This window comes from Falco biarmicus, chromosome 2, assembly GCF_023638135.1.
Source record: "Falco biarmicus isolate bFalBia1 chromosome 2, bFalBia1.pri, whole genome shotgun sequence".
NCBI classification, from domain to species: domain Eukaryota; kingdom Metazoa; phylum Chordata; class Aves; order Falconiformes; family Falconidae; genus Falco; species Falco biarmicus.
In genome coordinates, this window is record NC_079289.1 from 32,404,365 (window position 1) to 32,425,263 (window position 20,899).

The 20,899-nt window shown below is 38.8% G+C and overlaps 2 protein-coding genes across 2 annotated transcripts in view; one reads left to right on the forward strand and one right to left on the reverse strand.

The window, feature by feature from the left end:
* The window catches only part of GTF2F2 (general transcription factor IIF subunit 2), an 87,547-nt gene that overhangs the window by 38,883 nt on the left and 27,765 nt on the right, over positions 1-20,899 (reverse strand). Inside the window, exon 6 of the mRNA XM_056327640.1 lies at positions 7,649-7,730. Within this exon, the coding sequence (XP_056183615.1) occupies positions 7,649-7,730 (82 nt within the window). The remainder of the gene's footprint in view (positions 1-7,648; positions 7,731-20,899) is intronic.
* Positions 16,394-17,965, forward strand: KCTD4 (potassium channel tetramerization domain containing 4). The gene has a single exon (XM_056327641.1). The coding sequence runs from the start codon at positions 16,740-16,742 to the stop codon at positions 17,511-17,513; it is 774 nt and encodes a 257-aa protein (XP_056183616.1). The 5' UTR covers positions 16,394-16,739; the 3' UTR covers positions 17,514-17,965.

Sequence of the window (20,899 nt, forward strand, 5' to 3'; positions counted from 1 at the left end):
TCTTTCAGGCTGTGGAAAGTAACATTCTGTAGAAGAGCTTTTGTTAAAAATATTATCGAAAATTATTTGCGCTTGATTTGGAAGGTAAATAAAACCCCTAGGATTTTAAAGTTCCTTCCCTGTATTTGCAACTTAAGTACAATTTGTTGGCCTCTGATACTGGCAGTCTCATTTTCTCCATCCAGATAATTAAAGGAGAAAAAAAGTGAGTTTAAGTACGCTGAATGACTGAAATTCAAATGATTTTACATTGTACCTCTCTCTTTAAAAAAAAATAACACCAAACCCCTCCAAAAAGTAACTCACTCTTCTTTTTCATTTCATGGTGTTCATTTGAACTCAACTCCCAAGCCATTTTAAAAATGTCCCAGACTCAAGCACTGGCAGGTGGCTGCACAAAGTCCCCTCTTTTGGAAAACATTTCTGGATTGTGCCTGAAACTAAGTGATAGTTGCAGTGCTTTTAGTATGTTGTATGAATATCTGAGGAATTCAGAGAATGAAAGATTCTCCCATAAAATATAATGCTGTGATTAATTTCCAAGGCTGGCATCTTTTCTACCCACAAAGCCTTTGAGGAGCACAGGAGATACCTCTGCTTCCCTTGTGGTGTAGCTCTCCCTGTGGCACTCTAGGAGTTAAGCTCCCACTGGAATTTTGCTGTGTCTTTGGGAAATACATCACCCACTGATTGCAGGGAACCCCACTTTGAGAAGCATTGGAGCCCTACAGACAGACATTCCCTCAAAAAAGAACCAGAAATAGAGGATGGATGGTTTGTCATCTTTGAACTTGTTTGAACTTGGCAACATCCCAAGTAACAAGTGCAATTTGGATGGACACATACGTACCTGTCACCCTTCAGGCTATTTTTTTAGTGCCTTCCTGCATTTCCATAAATTTCAGGAATATTTTAATAAGCCAGGAAATCAACACGTCAGCAACAAAGCTTGCCACTTGGCAATTCCAACCTTTGATTTTGCACCAGGATAACTTCTAGTACTTTGTGATATCATACAATTTTTGGAGCTCCTTGGCAGCAGGGTAACTGTTGGATCATACTAGTTCACTGATCTCTCACAAACTACAAATATCATCAGGAAGTATGTGAACAAAGTTGCTTATAAATAGAAGATATGCTGTGGTGATGACATTCTACATATTGTGTAAATTTGAGCTCGTCAGCCTGTTAGTTGCCAAATCAGTTTTGCAGAACCCAGAACACCGGCAGTACTCAGGATGACTATAGCATCTGGCATGGCGACTAGGAAGAGATCCATGAGCTTCAGTGAGCTCTGCTCTGCAATACAGAAAACGAAGATTTACATCCAAATGCTGACACCAATGCAGAATGGGCCTTTTTTATACCAGCTATCATCCCATCTTTCCTGACAGGGTCAAGCATGACGGCAAAAGAAAAGAACAGGTTAGTACATCTAATAACACAGGATAAGCCATGGTAGTTAAAACTGCAATGTCTTTCAGAGATTTTCACCCATTATAGTGTGACTTTCATACCACAGATGGAAAAGAAGACGAAAAGAACGAATTGGTGCTGCCCTGGGAACAGGAAGGATGTCCCTAAGTACTAAACAAGTTGCTCATTAAAATCTGGAAAGCATCTTAGCAGCAGAGACACCTTTGTAATTATTGTAGCCCTGGTAACAGTAAGCTAAAAAGACCTTCAGCACTGTACGACACCAAAGACTTTGGTTTCAAAAGGAGGAATCTGTACCACTGATATTTAGGTTTACTGGAAATACAAGCACCCAGAACTTCTGGTGCTGAGCACTGGTACTGAATGAGGCTTTTTTCAGCCTGAAGAAACTGGCTGCGACTGAAGCCTGGACATATTCCAGGGGAACTGTTTTTAGCCTCACCCCTTCAGCAGATAAAAGAAAGAAAGGATGCTTTTTGGCTAATTACCACAAAGGCAAACTAGATACGTTCTTAAATGCAATGCTTCTGATGGCAAGGGAAAAGCAGTAATGTAACCAGCAGAAGACGAATACTGTTTTATGAACTATGTGTCATAGAAAGAAGACAATGAGAACTCTCTGTTTACGACTATTGATTTCCTTCCCCAGAGCACAAGGAAAAATCCATGCAATATTTGCCATAAACTCCTCTTAAATATGCCTCTCTAAGCATCTTTCTTCTTTCTGAAAATGACCTTCAGGCTAGGCTCCTCTCAACAATGTGCCTTTTTAAAAGGTACTGAACACATTCAGTATACCCACTACTAAGAAACACAAGAGCTTCCCAGCAGCATTTTATAACATGATTTCAATTCCAGAGAGATGCAGGAGTGTCTGGACACACTCTAGGGCAACTGGCTCTAAGTGGCTCTGCTTGAGCGTAGGGGCTGGACCAGATGACCTCCAGAGGTCCCTTCCCACCTCAACCATTCTGTGATTCTGTGCCCATCACCTGGTAATTATGACATTTAAAAGATGGAAAGAAGGCAAACTTCATGCCACTTTGTAACAAAGCCATTTTAAGGTAAAACAAAAGGAGAATGGAAAGTCAGCACATTATTCTCCAGGAAAAATTGGGATTGGAAATATATTAGCACATGGAAAAAATCTCCTATTTTTTGTACTTAATGATAAGTTACTCAAAACATCCTAGGGAACGTCTTTTTGTATAATGCTGAATCTTACTTCAAGACAAAGAAATTGAACTTTGGTATTGAAAAATCGAGGTTGCATTGACCGGCAGGCAGACGAGATATCAGTTTTGCGTAACAACGGCCTCCCACTTCAAACAAACTGAACAGCATTTATGCAGCGTATCAGTTTTTGTGCAAAATGCATAAACGTATTCATACATATCTATTTCGAAAGGGAATTCATAGCCAACTAAGCATATCTACAAGAATATATACAAAGTGGCATGCCGGTCAAATTATTAATACTCTTTTGGTGGTAGGGGGTATTTGGGGAAAAAGAGCTGGCATAATGCTCATTTTCAGCAATATACTGAACTGTCAGTCAGACAATGCTCTCACAGTGTTTTAGAGAAGATGAGCAACTCATCTGTACTGATTAAATTTCAGCTCCTTGGCTAGACCACAAAGTGTCAGGACTTCCAGTGGCCTCCGTAATATGGTTGTAAAGAAATGTGACTTTTCAAACACGGAAGGTCATTAGTTATTCTAGAACATTTTCCAACCCGTTTCTCCTAGAAGCCTATCACACCTGGTTTTTTTCTGTAACTTTTTCCATGGACTTTCATCGCACTGTCTGTAGAAAACTCTTAAAAGAAAAAGCAAGAAGATAAACAAAATTCTTGCAGCCTTGTTACAAGCTGCCATGTTGGCAATTACCATTTTCACTAATGATACTTCAAGATGTATTTGAAGTTACTTAAGAGAATTATAGGCATTACCAGCCTCACTGAAGTGTTAAAATATAAGCTCTTCCAGGCTTTCTGTAATACTGGGAGTCCTTTTTTTTAAAAAAAAGTATTTCATGTACAATTCGGGTGAGTTCAGATAATACATAATAGTATCTATTATAACTATGTATTATGTATACAATGATTCAGATTATGTATTAGTTGAATCAAAATCCATTTTGAAAGGCGACCAGCATTTCAATGGCACAATTTAGAACGAAACAAGGGCTCTGATTTTATCCCAGCTTTTGCCTGTCATCCACTACTGCTGGGGAAGCGCTATCAAACACTGCATTTAACAACTGCTTGAATTGCACTTTGCATGTGCCTTCAAAAGCTCCCCCAAAAACTGGTGCCCAGTCACCCCACTGCAAAGGACCTGAGCAGTCCTGGAGACCTTGTAGATACTCAACTTGACAATGCCAGTTTGAATCAGGCTTTTGCAGAAGTCACTCACAGAGGCGGTTTTTCTTCCTTACCTCTTCCTCAAACTGAAACATAGTTTGAGTGTATATGATAGTGATGTGTTCAAATTATTTTTGAAAACAAAATTCTTTCTGTGAGGAAATGAAGAAACAGAAGTAAACAGAAATGGGAAAGGGGGACTGAGAAAGAATTGCAGAAAAGGAGCATTGGTTGTGGTCAGAGGGATGAACACAACAGATGTGAGGAGCAGTGCAAGGACAGAAACAGGTAATTTGGCAAAGAGAATCTGAGATGGGGTGCATGCCAGTCCCCCATTTTGCCTCTTCTGTGCACAGCAAAACCCCCTTAGGAGTATCAAAATCTTATTCTCATCTCTTCTCAAGTCATCTGGAGCCGGGGGGGATCCTAAATGTTTGGGAATCTTCTCTCTCCCTGTACCTTGTCCTTCCCAGTGCAGACAAGCCTCTTGGAGGACCTCTCTCTTTGGGGAGTCATTAACTCCAAGGTGGTTAAACACCGGGATCACAGAACAAAGATAATGGAAACAAAAATTTCTTAACCCTCAGAAAAGATAAAATTAAGGGACAGATAATGCCTCCTCATGGTGGAAAGCTGACTACAGTAAGATGAAGAAAACAGTTTAGTTCGGGTGGGACTGGCTGGGGTGGATGTGGAGCCTGCCTGAAGCAGACATGGATGGTGGGGGCACAAGACTGTGCAAACACAATGTGTGCTGTACAGTGAGCCATGATGCATGTAAGCCCACCGGTGATACACACTCTCTGCTACAACAGTTCACATGCCACAATTTTCCTTCGTCCAACAGGCTTGACGGGGCAAGAGAGGAAGTATCAAGCAGAAAGAGTAGCATAGGGACAGTATTCTCTGTGACCGCCACACAGTAACACCATCCACAGTTGGGAACAGTCTGCCTACTTTTTCCACTACACAGTCCAAATATTTTTAAGTGGGACCATGAGATCCACTCCCACAACACAGAAATTAGGACAGGAGCGTGGAAACCACATATTATTTTCCAGCTAGCAGCAACAGTATCAGCAGCAGTAATTGCAAATGTATCATTAAGGTGTTACAATGAACAAATACATTGTTAAAAAAAAACTTTCAGGAAATTCAATAGCATGCAGCTTTACTAGTACAGGATAGCTGACGTGGTATTTGCCCCCCTTCTAGAACTTGAAATTAAGGAAAATGGAAAAAAATAAGCAAATCTCCCAACAACAAAACTTGCAAAATGGAAAATACCAAGTGACGGTCACACAACCTTTGATTTACCTTTCTGACTAGTCATCCCTAGACACACATTTGTACCTTGTATGCAAAGTGCTCTGAACATCAGGCATCTACACTTTTCCTGTAATCAATTCAAAAGCTGCTCCCTGGGAAAAACCCCTCCCATCTGCTACACTTGGTAACGCTTTCACCCATATGTGTCACCAAAATATGTGCTTTCATTACCCATCCTTAAACTTACACGTCACACACATCTCCCACCTAACTCCTGGCAGCGCCATCACAAGACCACCACCCTGTCCTCTCACTGAAACTCCACAAAGCAGCATGGAAATCAAATGCCACGCCATGCCACATACCCATCGGCCAATTTCGTTGACCCAGATACAGATTATATAATAGATGGGATCCATACCTGCATTTAATACCAGGGTTGTATATAATCCCATTTGGTCACTGCCAGCTCTCAAGAAAACGAATTATCACAGTTATTGGAGTGTGCAGCTTAATTTCATTTTCTAGATCTTAAAAATCTGAAGCAACTGCATTTATCTTTTAATTTTATTTCCTCCCCAACTCAACTTACTATTGTAGCTTTGAAAGCCTACACAACAGACTTGCTGTTTTATCAACATTATCAATTCCACCTTTGGAGAGTCTCTCTCATGTAGAGCACAACAGTAAATAGAAAAGTGAATAAAAATGGTGTAATATAACATAATTGTATAATTTATGTGGTTTATCTTCAATGCTGTTACCTTTTTAAAGCACAAATACAGACTGTAGCATGTTGAGGGTAGGAGAGAGTAAAGGGAATGAAGAGAAACAGTAGATCCTACTACTCAAATATGAGAGATGATGTTTGGACATAAACCAATTTCTTCTGAGGCTTTGACTGCTAGATCTGCTAAATCTCATGTCAGTTCCCACCAGATAAGATTTTTTTTTTTAACTCTTCAGTAAAAAGCAAAAAACCTTCAACATGGGAAGTTAGAAACTAGGCATACACAACCTGACAATTTTTCGACAGGAAAGAAAAAACAATGCTACTATCAGTTTTCAGCTGCCAGGGCTTCCAAACAAAAAACCTGCCTTTGTGTTTGTATCTTTGTTGCTCCTATAGGAGTTGAACATGGCAAAATCAAAGACCAGAGGGCTGCGTGCATCCATGTGCAACAAAGTAGAATGCTGAAAAATTCAAAGTTTGGGTAGTATGTCATTAAAGCTATCAGTTTTGTTTTGGTCTCCTGCTGTTGCCTTACCAGAAGAAGCTTATCTGATCAACTAATAGAAAATGTGAAAAAGCACTTGGATCAGGCAACCTGTGATTAAAACAATTAGAAAGCAAATACATCTCACAGACTATATTTGTATATATTTTAAGTTGCTAGAAATGAATCCTTTTCTAGTAACATTGCATTTGCTTCATACTCCATTTCACACTGATGACAAAAATCATGATAGCAATCACAGCACTCAGTCTGAAATGAGGCAGTTCACTGTACAGCAGCAAACTTACAGTATCAATTTGCCAACAGCCAGAACATAAACTCTCAGATTTTAATGAAAACATTAAGGAAATACTGGAGCAGTTTAGATGAAAAGGTTAATAAAGCATAAGATACTGTAAATGTAGTATATGATACACAGAAAGCAGATCAGGAATTGGGGGAAAACATCACTTCGCCTTTTCTGCATTTCTTTTGATGATTGTACAACTAGTCACAGACAATTCTCTTCCTGAAATTTCCTGCTTTGCACCTCTCTATTTACAACAAACTTACAATACAAAAGGGGGATTTAATTAAAACCTACATGCTTAAAATATACAAATGTGCATTTAATGTAATACACAATTCAATTTCAAATCTGATTTATTGCTACTGAACATCATCAAGTTAATTATCCATACGATATATGAAATCACAGGGTAAATTCTAGATGCAACAAATTATGAGGTTTTATAAAGTCACGAAATGATCCTGTTAAATGTATGCCATGCTGTTTCCATACCACTTCTGACATTTTCAGCCATTGACTTTCCCAGCAAGCACACCAGTTTAGGTCTAGCACTTCTCCCTGAACCCCTTCCCAGTTTGGACATTTTAAGTTATCTTTTCAGAGATGCTTTTCATCTAGCATGGCACAGTATTAAGTGGAATTAAATATGTGGACCATCCACATAGAAACCAATACTCCAGAAGCGTGTCCTGACCAGACCAATGTAAACCTTTAAGTCCTCAGAAAATTCAGCCTCAGTCACATTTTAATATAGCCATACATTCATACATTTAAGTATGAAGAGGCCGAATGTGTGCTCTAGTAAGAGCTCTGCACATGATGGAACACAGAAGTCTATGCCATCCCACCAGACAATAGCAGAGGGAGGTGTAAGCCCTGCAGCCTTCATTCCCTCCCTACAGTAAATCCACCCTAAAAGCAAGAACAGTTCTGATCCTGTATAAATCCTGCACGAGATCATGGTAACTGAAGTAGTCCATCCCTAGTAAGGCAATAATAAAAGCATCAAAGTCAGTATCGCATATTCATTTGTAATAGAGCACTCCTACCTTTTCAGTTTCATATAATTTTCGCTAGCTGCAGGTCTGCATTCAGCACGTTGCACCACTATTCCTTCCAAGGAAAGTTTATCTACAATGAAAAAAGCAAAGCAAAGCTGGACATTAAAATAAGATTCACCAACATGGTCAACATTTGAATTATTTTTCACTAACAAAGTGTTTAGTAAACATAATGTAATTTAAGTTCTCAAGTTCTAAAATCTCTGCTATTTAGACACCGAAAAAATAAGCAGGAAAAACATAGTTGCACAGCTGCTATCACCTAGACTTCTTTATTTTGCCATCAGATGTTTTACATATTAAGAATGAATCACAAGGACCAAATTTTAAATAAGAGATGGTAACTGTGCAGTCCTCCTTTCTCTAGATTGTTGCACTCAGGTTATCTAAGAACCATTTTCTGGAAAGAGGCATTGAATACAGTCAGTGACCATGAAAAAAAAAATAATCTACAGAGAACCTGATCATCAAAGTATCCAAAATTAGTGGAAGACAAAATGAGAGCTAATTATATCCCTACCCCCAGAAAAAGAGTAACCCATTTTCATCTTACTACAATAAAGAAAGGGTTCACTAAAGAAGCACGATGAAATAAAGTAATAATACTACTCACGCTGACACTTGGGGAAAAGAGATAAAAACTTGTGGTTAGTAATCTAGGAGATCACATACTAAGTTTATAGTTAATACTGCTCTCTGTTACATTCACCTCTAACACAGTCGCTTTGTATTACAACGTGAACACCTTTTCGCCTAAAGCAACAACTACCAGAGCAGTACGATAATACCAGCCTGCTCCGTAAAGGTGGAAAAGCCTAAAAATTAAAAGCAACTTGATGTAGGAAGGAAGAGAGAAGCAACGGTGGGCAAACACCTGCTTCTCTACTACAATGCTCTAGTACATAATGTGTGCATGGGGGGTGTGATTACTATGAAATATTACTAAATCTGGAAATCTAAGTCTGCTCTCCCTGAATAATGCAGAGAGTGATTACTTCGACACCATGTATTTTGAAATTATTTAATCTAAAATTTCTTGGTTTGATTGAAACTAAATCCTTGAAAGGAATTAGAATGCCATACTTTTCTCAGTAGTTCTGAATGAAACAAAGAAAACTTGATTAAACCACTTCTGGTTTTACAGAGTCCTAAGGTTTATGGTCAAGAGAGACAACCTGGCAAATTTGTCTGACCTCCTGTGTATCACCAACAGATAAATTTTACCTTCTTTCTTCTGTATAAAACCCAGTAACTTACGTGTGGCTACAGCGACTCTAATATTGCTGCTGAATTTCTAATACGAATTTGGCTTCAGCTTCTAGCAGTTGATTCTTCTTATGACTTTCTATACTATGCTAAAGGGCCTTTTAGTACCTCATGTTTCCTCCAAGTACTTACACATTGTAATCAAGTCACTTATCAATCGTATTTTCAATAAGTGAAGTAATTCATGCTCATGAATTATGTCCCCACAAGGCATTTACGCCACACTTAAATCAGTCTTGGGTCTCTTAGCTACACCTTGTTCAATCTTGCAATGACATTCTAAGAATATGGAGACCAGAAAACAGATGTAATTAATACTATTGTACTGGCCTTACCAAAACCATGTATGGAGGTTAGATAACAGATACAGGAGCTGGAATTTCTCTCACCTCACTTCAGCCATCTCAAGGTTATTCAGCAGAATCTCTGAATTCAGCTGAGAGAGGGAGGAAGGGAGACTTTCAGAAGAAAATTGGTCCCATCTCTTTTAGGATTCAATGATGGCCCTGTGCTGGTGGGGTTTTTTGAGTTTTGGGTTGGTTTTTTTTTGTGGGGTGTATGTGTGTCTGTCCCATGACTGTTCTTCATGTTTAGACAGCTAAAAATGGGTTAAGATCAATTTGTCTCTAAAAATCAAGCTCTGTGGGTTGATGGAGCTCACTGGCTATTATATCACCAATACATTTATTCTGAGTCTTTTCTAAGCCTCACATTTTACCTGCGCACTCTGCATTCCCTGTTCCTAAGTGTATAATTGCCTTTGTCTTGATTAAAATGCATTGTCTTTAACCAGATTCTGTGAATTGAGTGATCTCAGTCACACCATGACAGTCCTGTCATAGTTATTCACTATCTGACCAGCATTCGTGTCAATCATGACACATTTTATAAGCACTGATTCTCACTTACTACTGTCCCTCTTGCTAATCCTTGAGGAAGCCCTTCAAACTCCAGCCCGAGTGGCTTCCTACTGATACTTACCTTCTGATAACTGCCAGCCAGTTTTTAATCTTGTTCTGTGCTTGCTATTATTTTTTTTTTAGACATAAATCAGAACATCACAAGATTCTAAATTATGTGCAATACGAAATGCTAAGCAGGCTGCAAACACGCTGTTACTTTAAACTTGTAATCTCCGAAATAAACAAAATTAGGTTTGTTTGACCAGATAAACCTTTCCATAAAGCCACATTTGCTAGCATTCATTATATTTCTGATCTTTTCTACCTTTTTAACTCCATGACAGTTTTTCCATTAGTTTCTATGGTTCAGGTTCAAGGCTAACTAGCCTACACTCATCTGAGCCATCCAGCCCAACTTCCCGAACACCACACATGCTGCTATCAACCTCTCTGCACCTGGCACAATTTTCAAACTATTCTTGTTTAAAGAATCAGGATCAGCGAACCAGATAGCTCCCACACACCAACTATTTAGGAAATGAACCTGCAAATTAAACATGCTTATCCTTAGTAATATCTTATCTCTGATGTCTTGGCTAATGCCCTCTTTTAATTACCATTGATCAGATTTAGCTTTTTTTAGTTCCAGTCACTTTACAGTACATGGCTGCATGCAGTCTTGCAGCTAAGCTAGGCTGCTGTCAAAGCTCATCCACTGTCCAAAAGCCAAGGTTTATGTCCCACTTCCCCTGGATCCTCTTGGGGATTTTAACACATCCAGAGAATCTAGCAGGATAAATATGCAAAGATGCATGCAAACCTCTGGATACAAGACTGTAGTGGGGGAACACGGTTTCTACTCCCTTCTCAGCCTAATTAGCCCCCATTCACCAAACTCAAGTTCCAAGACTTGGGTCCGTCTTCACTCACTGCAGGACCAGAGCTGCAATAAAAAGACACCCAAAGCGCCACATGTCTGCCTTGTTATTTCCATAGTCACATCAGCTAGAAGCCAAATCACTAAGGCATGGAAGTACCAATTCCCTGTTAAAAATACCTACTCAAAATAAAGCAGTAGTACAAGATAAATGAATAGGTCTGGAAGACTAGCTAAGACCAGTGATCAGAAGGGAAAACAGACATTTTGCCAAGCACCTTACACTCTCCGTTGCCCTATGTGGAGTGGCAGGTACAAGCACACTGCGAGTGCAGCTCTGGACAGGCTGGTCTACATAACCTATAGCTTCATCATTAGCTGCCAAATGTGTGCTCACCCTGATCTCCCTGCCTGAATGCCCCGGTGCCAATTCATAAAGGAATTTCAACTGTTGGCTCTTCCAATGAGATGACAGGGAGACACGCTGTGGAGACACTGACTCCAGCTTCAAATCCTGCTAACAATCATCATCAAATGAACAGAATGTGGTTAAAATGCTTAAGGCAATCTTAATAAATTCACTGAGGAGAAATTCACTGGCATTGTGTAGAAGATGGTCTGATAGGGGGTGTTTTTTTGATTGGGTGGTTTTTAGTTTTGGGTTTTGAGAGAGAGACAGAGAGAGAGAAAAATGGACAGGCTTGGAGATTTTTAATGTATTAGTTTTCTAGTCTGACTGCACCCAGCTCCAATTTCCAGCCGCTGGATCTTGTTAAACCATTGACTGCTAAGTTGAAGAGCCTGCTATGAAAGTATTTCTCCCATCCAAGCACTTATGTACTCTCCACATTGATCAAGCCTAATAAAAATAAATCATGTTTTCTTGAATCTTCCATTAGGCCTATTTTTCAGCTTCTTAATCATTCTTATTGGCCTAAGAAAGTTCAGTTCATGAACATCTCTCCCAAGACACTGTCTCTCACAGCCAGACTTGACAGCACATAGGATAGGATCTAGAGTTTACCAGCTCCTGCTCTTTGTGAGCAGTGCCAGGGAAGTAGGAGATGAAGACCTGCCTCAGGATGCACAATCCCCAGGCAGCAGAAAAAGTGGAAGAAAGTGCAGTAAGGACAGGCTATGGGCATGCATGCCTCCAGCTCCTCAGCAGGCAGAAGTTGGGCTGTTGCTTCCCAGCATCCAAGTCAGAAGCCCTGGTAGTTCCCGCTACCCACTGATACTGCTGTACAGCTTCCCAGGCTACTGCACGTGATGGCTGGACAAGAGGCGGCCCCCTCGTCCTATACCAGACCTCAGCTCTGCTCTTCCAGATGAAAGGCGTTCTGTGGCACCTCTCTTCCATTCAAAGGGCAGCCTCAAGACTGGTCCCCTTTTCAGGCCACCCTTCCCTGGTAGCTGCACAGCTAGAGAATAGTATCACCTGGTCTTCACTTGGCACTCCCTTACTTAGGTAACCAAAGATACATACATTTGTTTTACTGCCCACTGCACACAATGATGACCTCACGTTTAGTTGCCAATAGCGTTTCATTATACGTAGGACAGAGCTGCCCTAATCCTCCTGCAAACATATGTACTGCAAGCCCTGTCTAAAGCGTATTCCTGGGCATATAAACTTCATATTTGGTCACGTTAAAATGTTAACCTAACCATCTATCTAAATGGTTCTGCATCAGCAATGTATCTCCTTATTGATTACGTTCTCAGTCTGTATCATCTCCAGACTTCATCAGTAACTACCCCCTTCTTGATCACTGACTAAAAATAAATAGGACCAAGAACCAAACCACAGCAACATTTTAGTGATAGCTCTCTGCTTAACATTTTGCCAGCTTGAAGCCTGCAGATAATTTTTGTATAGTTAAATGAAAGGGAAACTAATACAGTATATACTATAATTCAAAATGACAAATGAGACATATTGGAAGATTTAATAGAAAAAAGCATCACCTGCTTTGCTGAACAAATTGTAATCAAAAAAAAAAGGGGAAACCTTTTGGCACAATCCATTTTCCCTCCACCCACACTGATTAATATCAGATTACTCTCCCTTAATTTTTAACTGCTTGACTTCCAAATCAGATGTTTTACTGGGTTTTGTACAGTCCCTTTTTGTTTTTAAATACCTGGGCCATCCAATTCACCTTTCAAATACTGGCACCGCATTTTCTTTTTCAGTTTTGTAGAACTGCAGTGCTGAAAAATTATTTAAAATATCAACAGCAACTGTTGAGTTTCTCAGACAGCTCTTTTAAAAGTCCTCAATGCAAATTGTTCAGACTTGCTGATTTGAAAATCTTTTATTTTAATTAGAGTGTAGAGCTTGTCTTCAATAGCTGTTAATCAATGTCCTGGAGTTATTATTGAAATGAGAATGTCCATGCTACCAACACTGTGAGACAGTAGCTATTGAATGGTTTAATTGTTCAACAACCTGGCCAATCTTCTGTATCACAACATTAAATAACTACTAAATTGCCTCAATAACCCAAACAGATTTCATTAGCATGGCTTCCTAATACACTTCAAAAATTCTCTACCTCTTATAGTTGAGATTTTTCCTCCTATCCTTTTGTACTGTAATAAATAAAAGTAGCTGTTTTCTGTAACTCCGGTCATTTTTACTGATGGTAGACTCTCAGTGAAGCTGATGCTGTTTGGACATGCGAGTAAGCTGAACCACTGGTAAAGCACGAACTTTCCTGTGGTGTGCTCTAGTTTAGTGTGCTCAAGCTTCCAGACCAGGAGGTTCAGGAGAAGTGTGAAAGTTGAGGAGTAAAGTTATTTTCCAGAAGGAAACATGTAGGACAGAATGAGGAGCAGATGCTTATCCCCTTCCTCCTTGGATTTGTTCTCCTGTGTAGCTGACAGACACCAGCACTGCGTTTTCAGTCTCCAGGACAGCTTGTCTGACCAAGAAGAAACTGAAAAGCTCTGTGGATTGCCCTCCTGCTGCTGCCTTAAGGGTGACTAACTTGGAAATGGGGTCCTACTACTACCACCACTCTCTTGTGTGCAAGAGCATGTAGTATATTTTGACTTAATCTGGAACCAAAACAACATCCTTTCAGTTGCTGGATTCCACTGTTACTCCTTACTTGAATGGCCAATCCCAGCATACAGGTGACACTAACAATTTGTAAAGCAGCAGTCACTTCAGGATTGCTAGCTACAGACACTGGCAGGCAGGATACTTCAGCTGGTTAGAGCCAGCATGGGAGAGCACGCAGCAGCAGGTTGCTCTGTCTCAACGCAAGTGGGAAGCCAGAAGACCCAGGATGCAGTGGGTACATCTCAGCTATCACTGGTGCACAACACAAAGACTCTTGGAGCACAAGAATGGTCAAAGTCTCCAACTAGATTGCAAAAAACACTTGCATGCTTTTACCAAAACGAACGTTTCGATGATCTTCCAGTGCATGGACAAAGGGACAGATAAAAGAAAATCCAGTTCCTCTAGGCATAGCTACACCTTCAGAAAAACATGAGCTATAGGAAACCACTGCACTGAAACTACATGCACTGCAATACCATATGCATCACCAAGTACACAGGAAGAACAAGGGCTCTTTGGAAAAGTAGTCTTGTAGTATGGCACAGAAAATGGAAAATTTTCACAAAGATATGCCAGGCTTTAATTTTGTGTTACACATGACTGTCAGTTGCAGTGAAGTGAAGTTGCATGGGTTTGTGGTGATGAAAATTTTACAGCAGCCCTACACTTCTCAAGTCTCAAAGGTTTAAATGTAAATATTCATGATCTCCACAGAGTACATTTTCCACATCAAATCAATCCTGAATATTTTATCATACAAACCACTAAAATGATTTTGCATGATCTTTCAAAGAATACTTACTCGTTCACAAAAGTGGAAAACTTCAACTGCAAGTGTTAGAACGTTGAGAAGATGATGAGCATGAAAAACTAAGTGAGCAGATACTGTTCTGTAACTGCTGTCGCTTAAAACATAGACAGCTTAGTTGGCCACAAAAAATTACGTATCTTTTACAAATCCCAGCTCTCCTTGGAAATCCCTGCTTACTACTGCTAGGACATTCCTAATTCACCTTCAAAGTATTTCAAGATCCCTGTATAACATGACTGAACCACAGAAATCATTCTCTTAGGGTCTAACAGCCACTAAGACCGTTCAACATTGTAGCTATGCAGAGTTTAAGCACATTAACTGAGTTTCCCATCAGTCAACAATAAAATTAATTTGAATGGTGTCTCCTGTAATGGCAAAAAAAAAAAAAATATCATACTTGAAACTAATTGGCTCTTATTTTCTCAATTACTCACCCAATAATTGTCAAAGGAGTTAATTCTGAAAAAAGCCCAAATGTGTAAAAATTAGAAACTCATTGAAATCTCTTTGACTGAAGTTATACTAAACATATCAATGGCATCAAAGAGTTAAAACTAAACCCATGACTAATTCCTGATAAATCAAATCTAATGAATAATATCTGCTTAATGTATCACATATAGGAGCAGAAAAATTCAGCTTGTCAGTGCTAGGGATACTGTGGCAAGGAGAATAGTAAGTAAAAAGAAGTGCATTTATTTCTACTAGATTCAGTTTTAATTAATATTACAGTGATGACTCTACAGTATCGATAAACAGCCTTAGAGACAGTGAAAGCAGTAGAAATAAAATATTTAGAAATAGAGCAGAAGAATAATCTGACTTTTCACTGCTAACCAGGCAAAGCAGGAGACATCTACCTGTAAAGTGAAAAATATATCTTGAAAAAGATGGGACCTCCTCCCCAGGTCCAGCCCAAGGTAAGTGCCTGCTCCCGCCCGTGCTGGGGAATGCATGCTGCAGCTCCCACCGCTTCTCAAGGAAATACACAGAGATGTGTGAAGAGCTTTCCCTTTCCTGCTCCAGGCTGAAAATGTTTAAAGGGGAAACCTTTTTCTAAGAGGCAACCGAGAGAGAGCCTTAAAGCACAGATTCATGGAGAGAAGACAGCCATTTGATTCAAGTGTGCTCTGCTGATGTTTCCCCCTCCCCATACCCAAGTGTTGCTAAGCTATAATGTTATGTGATGTTCAAAGCTATCTGTAGGCACACTAACCCTTTGTTCCACAGGGCAGCTGATTTACTTCTATCGAGAAAGAACAAACTGATGCTAGATAGCCTTGGAGACTTAAAAAACATCACCAGTATAAATAGTAAATCCCCTCTCCAAAACGATTTTTATTTATGGCACAGAGAAAGGCAAAAAGCAAGACCTAATCAGGCTGTGGTTCTTACGTTGGCGCGGATACTCCCATTGACTGCAAATGGAAGCTTTCATCTCACAAACTTAAAACAGACCAACAAGTCCTCAACATCACTTCCAGGTTATCTTCTGTGAAAACAACTTACCACCGTGCATGTGTCTGATAAATGAGGAATATGTATGTGCATGCACTCCATAGATGACACCCCCCTTGTACAGACAGGGACACCTTTCCTTTCACTGCTGTCCTGCTGTATGCATCAGGTACTGTAATCAGTACTAAAAAATGTGAAAAGATGCTTTGTGAAAATTAAAATCCTTGAAACATAAATGAAGCTACCTGTTTAACACTGTAAGCACTAAACATGATTTGGCCAGCTGATACTTCAAATATATCTTAAAGTATTAAAAATAAGGTGTCTTTTAAAATAGTAGTATGCATTTCTGTGAAGAAGCCCCAAAATGACAAAAACTTCTTAAGAGTTAAAGGAAAAAAAGAGACAAACAGTTGTTATACCCTTCTTCCCTTATACAGTTAAATGCAAATTCTCTTTTACAGTCATATTCCTGATATCTCCCTGCATACACAGCTGATACGCCACCTACTGCAAACCCGAGCTGACAGTCGCAGCAATGCTAGCAGCATTTCCATTCCAACATCGTGCCGGAGCTGAATAAAGGTGCTTTTTGGGAAAAAAAAAAAAAAAAAAGAAAAGAAAAAAAATCTCTTTGCAAGCTGACAAGAACAAAGCAAGATAGCTGGCTTTTTGTCCTATCTTTGATAATGGAGAGAAAAATAAACAGAAGAGAAAAGGAATGTGAAGAAAAACACAGCAACTCCGAAGGCTCTGAGCAAGACAAGGACTATAGAACGTCTCTGATTACTCTGAATGTTGGTGGCTATCTATACATCACACAAAAACAGACACTAACCAAGTATCCAGACTCTTTTCTGGAAGGAATCATAAATGGAAAAATAATGTGCCCGTTTGATGCAGACGGTCATTACTTCATAGACAGAGATGGACTCCTTTTCAGACACATTCTCAACTTCCTCCGAAATGGAGAACTTCTCCTACCAGAAGGGTTTCGAGAAAATCAACTTTTGGCACAAGAAGCAGATTTTTTCCAGCTTAAGGTACTCTCGGATGCAGTGAAATCACGGTGGGAGAAGGAACAGCTAGCATCTCGAGAGACTACTTTCCTGGAAATAACTGACAGCCACGACCGTTCACAAGGACTTAGAATCTTTTGTAATGCTCCTGATTTCATTGCAAAAATAAAATCCAGAATTGTACTGGTGTCCAAAAGCAGGCTGGATGGATTTCCAGAGGAGTTTTCAGTATCTTCAAATATTATTCAATTCAAGTACTTCATAAAGTCTGAAAATGGTACACGACTGGTACTGAAGGAGGACAACACCTTTGTCTGCACCCTGGAAACTCTTAAGTTTGAGGCTATAATGATGGCTTTGAAATGTGGATTTAGACTGCTGACCAGTCTGGATTGTTCGAAAGGGTCAATTGTTCACAGTGATGCTCTTCATTTTATCAAGTAATCACAAAGGCAAAGGAAGCGAGCATGCAGCCAGTAAACCTCCTTGACTTGCAGCCTCCTGGCATCACAAATAATGTATCTAACTAGCTTTGTACCACAGAGCTCGGCTGCTAATCAATTGATGTGAGCTAATGGTATGTAAATCTCATAATGACATCCATCTCTGGCTTACTTAAGCTGAATGAAAATTTTATGCCTGAATTTAATAAAAATTATCTGCTAAACATTGTAAACACAGATTGAATGCTTTATGCTATTTGTAATACATGTTTTCTCGATGCAGTCTTTCAACCAGAGAGTGTAGCTGAATTTTTGTGTACTTGTATGACTAACATGCATACACCTAACTGCTCTGAACAGCAGTGAGAGTATTTTCATAAGCAGGCTTAAAATATGTTTTGCTTATAACATTCAGAACAGATTTTAACTGGAATAAATGATTTTGAATGTTCATTAGTATTTATGCTAATCTGCTAATCTATTGTACTGAATTTGCAAAAATTGAGATTGCAAGAGAGTTTAGAATTAACCAACTTGATTTTAAAGTTAAATGATTTCTCAACTCACTTAAAACCAAATTTATAGCTGTGTTACTACACCAATAATAATTGCCAAAACATGTAAATGAACAAAATAAGGAAGGGGGTGGGGGGGTGGGGGGGTGTTAGTTCTATTATGGGAGATTAGTTGCATCTGCACAGAATGTTAAATTTTCTAATTATATATACATGTCAAATGGCTAATAAAAATACTTGACATAAGGTTTCATACAACAGGTGTCTAGCAATGACATCCCACAATGCTAAAGTCACTATTTCCTACTAATAATTTGTGCTCGTAAGGACAGGCAAGGAACAGAGCTCTTGCTTTGCACAATGGCTTACCAGAAGCAACTAGTACTATTAGTTTTGAATACACCACCCACTGGCACCTAAGATGCACCACTTTAATAGAAAAATACCTTCTTTCTCCTCATATCCACTATTTATCAAATCTTTCCATTTATATTTTAAACAAATTTTTAATAGCATCTATGGAACAACTGTAACTAATTTAACCACAAGCATTTCTAATTTAACCACTCCACAAAGGTGGACTGAAAAATCATCACATAAGGCAAAAAGAAGCTGCACTAACTCCAAGTTTAAGCTTTGTCCATAACTGAACCCAACCATCATTCACAGTTCACATGAACCCAAAATTCAAATAAAATGCTATTAAAGACAAAACAACCAAGTAGTTTCTCAACTTCCCCAAAACATCAGTATAGGAAAAAATATTAAGGATGTCAACAAAATGCAATACACTCCATACTGGAAATGACGACCAAGGAAAACAGCTAACACAAGACAGGCTGAGAAGTTTTATTGCACATTTCAGAAACAAATCCATCCTTAGTAGTAGTGGCCAGGAATGTAAATGCAAGTTCTACTTATCCTTCAACACAAAATTCTATGTCACTTGTAACATACAATAGGTGGTATTAACTAGGTCCCCCGCTAGAGGTGAATTGGGAGAGGAAGACTACATCTCCAGACCAGGTAGCAGTGACTGGAACATATTCCAGTGTGATTTTATCAAATGGAGAAATCCAGCCTCTCCAGAATACTCCGTCAGAATGATCCCACTGTCTAGAAATGACAAACTTTCCTATCCAGTCTCCATGTTACAGGCTTACAGATCACAAAAGATGTGGTTCTAAGTGGAACTTTTTCAGACTGAATTATTTAAAAATCAGATCACTCTACATTTCAGGCACACAAGCTGAAGAACTGTTCACGTATCCCAAAACTTCTCTGAGTTTATCTAAATGCATTAACTACCTACAAACAAAAGACATATAGTAAAATACAGTTCTTTACATAAAACATCACTGTGTGTCATCCTCCCTCCTTTCCCTAGCCACAAGTTATTTTCAAATTGGTATCTTCCAAAAAAAAATCTGCATTAACCACTAATCTTGTACATACAAGAATCTGTAAGACTTCTGTGAGAAGTAAATGTGAAAGCTCCCCTAAAAGAAGTCTAAAAATCCTGCTGATCTTCTAGGACAAGAACTAGAAACACCATCACACAGAATAATTACATGAAAAGCCCTTTATGCACACACAATTCTCTACATGAGCAAGAAAAAGTGACAAGACAATCTAAAAAAGCTCCATAACTGATCTACAAGTTTTAAAGAAGCCTGTTCTTAGTGCTGTCAAATACACAGCCTGCATAAGCACAGAGTCTGGAGGAGGCTGTTGCTCCTAGGATGTCAAATCATCCGTTTTCACTTAAACACTTTTGGTTATAACCTTCACTTGTAATTGATCTTTGATTGAGATTTAAAATGTCATTGCAGTTGAAAATAAAAAAGAAAAATACCAAAAATCTATTTTGATTTCAAACAATCAATATACTTACACATTAATCAAAATATATTATGGTTGCTTGCTTTTCAGTTGGGCCCTTATAATGCCAAACATCAAGGAAATGTTAGCACTTCATATCAGAAAGCAGTACTAGTTTTTCATCATAGCATGACTTCCCTCATGAAAAAGCAGTACAGAACTGGACGGGTCTGCATTTATTGTAGAAAATACTTTTAAAACATAAGCTATTCACAAGCTGGTAACCGTGGGTAAAATTCAAACTATCTGAAACATCTTCTAAGAATATTCTATAGCTATTCTTAAAAGATTTACAGGAAGGCTTTTATTTGCCAGGCTTTTGGTTCAGAGTACCTACTTCCCTCAACCTATGAAAAAGAAAGAGAACCTGAAACCTCTTTTTCTTCTTTTTTTTTTTTTTTTTTTTTTTAAGTGAAAATGTACATCTCTAATCATTAGTAAAAATAAATTCTGGTGGTGTTCTATTTTTCTTATTTAAAATTCAGTGTTTCATTACCTTAAATACTGTTCACTGCATTTAAAAAAAATGTTTCTGTGTAAATAATACTGACATCTATGGTATACATGTAAAGTCACCTGCTGCAACACTAACTTCAATCTTGTCTTCTTTTCCCATTTTCATGAGCATCCATACATTTTCACAGGTGTCAGGGTTTGAAATTTTAATATGCCATCTCTGATTGAAGGCACCTCACTCAGCTGTTTGATTGACACAGCAGAAACAGAAGATAGATGAGGGTAAAAAAAATTATTCTCTTCCCTGTTCACATTGAAGAAATCCACAACTATGTGGAACCACACCATATCAGTTATAATCAGACACTTCAAACTAGTTTGAAACTTGAATAATTTTACAAACCAGCGGGGGTGCATGTCTTCCTTTGGTATATGAACAAAATGACCACATAAAACCTCCATACTATGAATAATGTTTCGTTTTTACTCCACAAATATACTAAAGATAAATATATTTTGCATATGTTCAGTCACT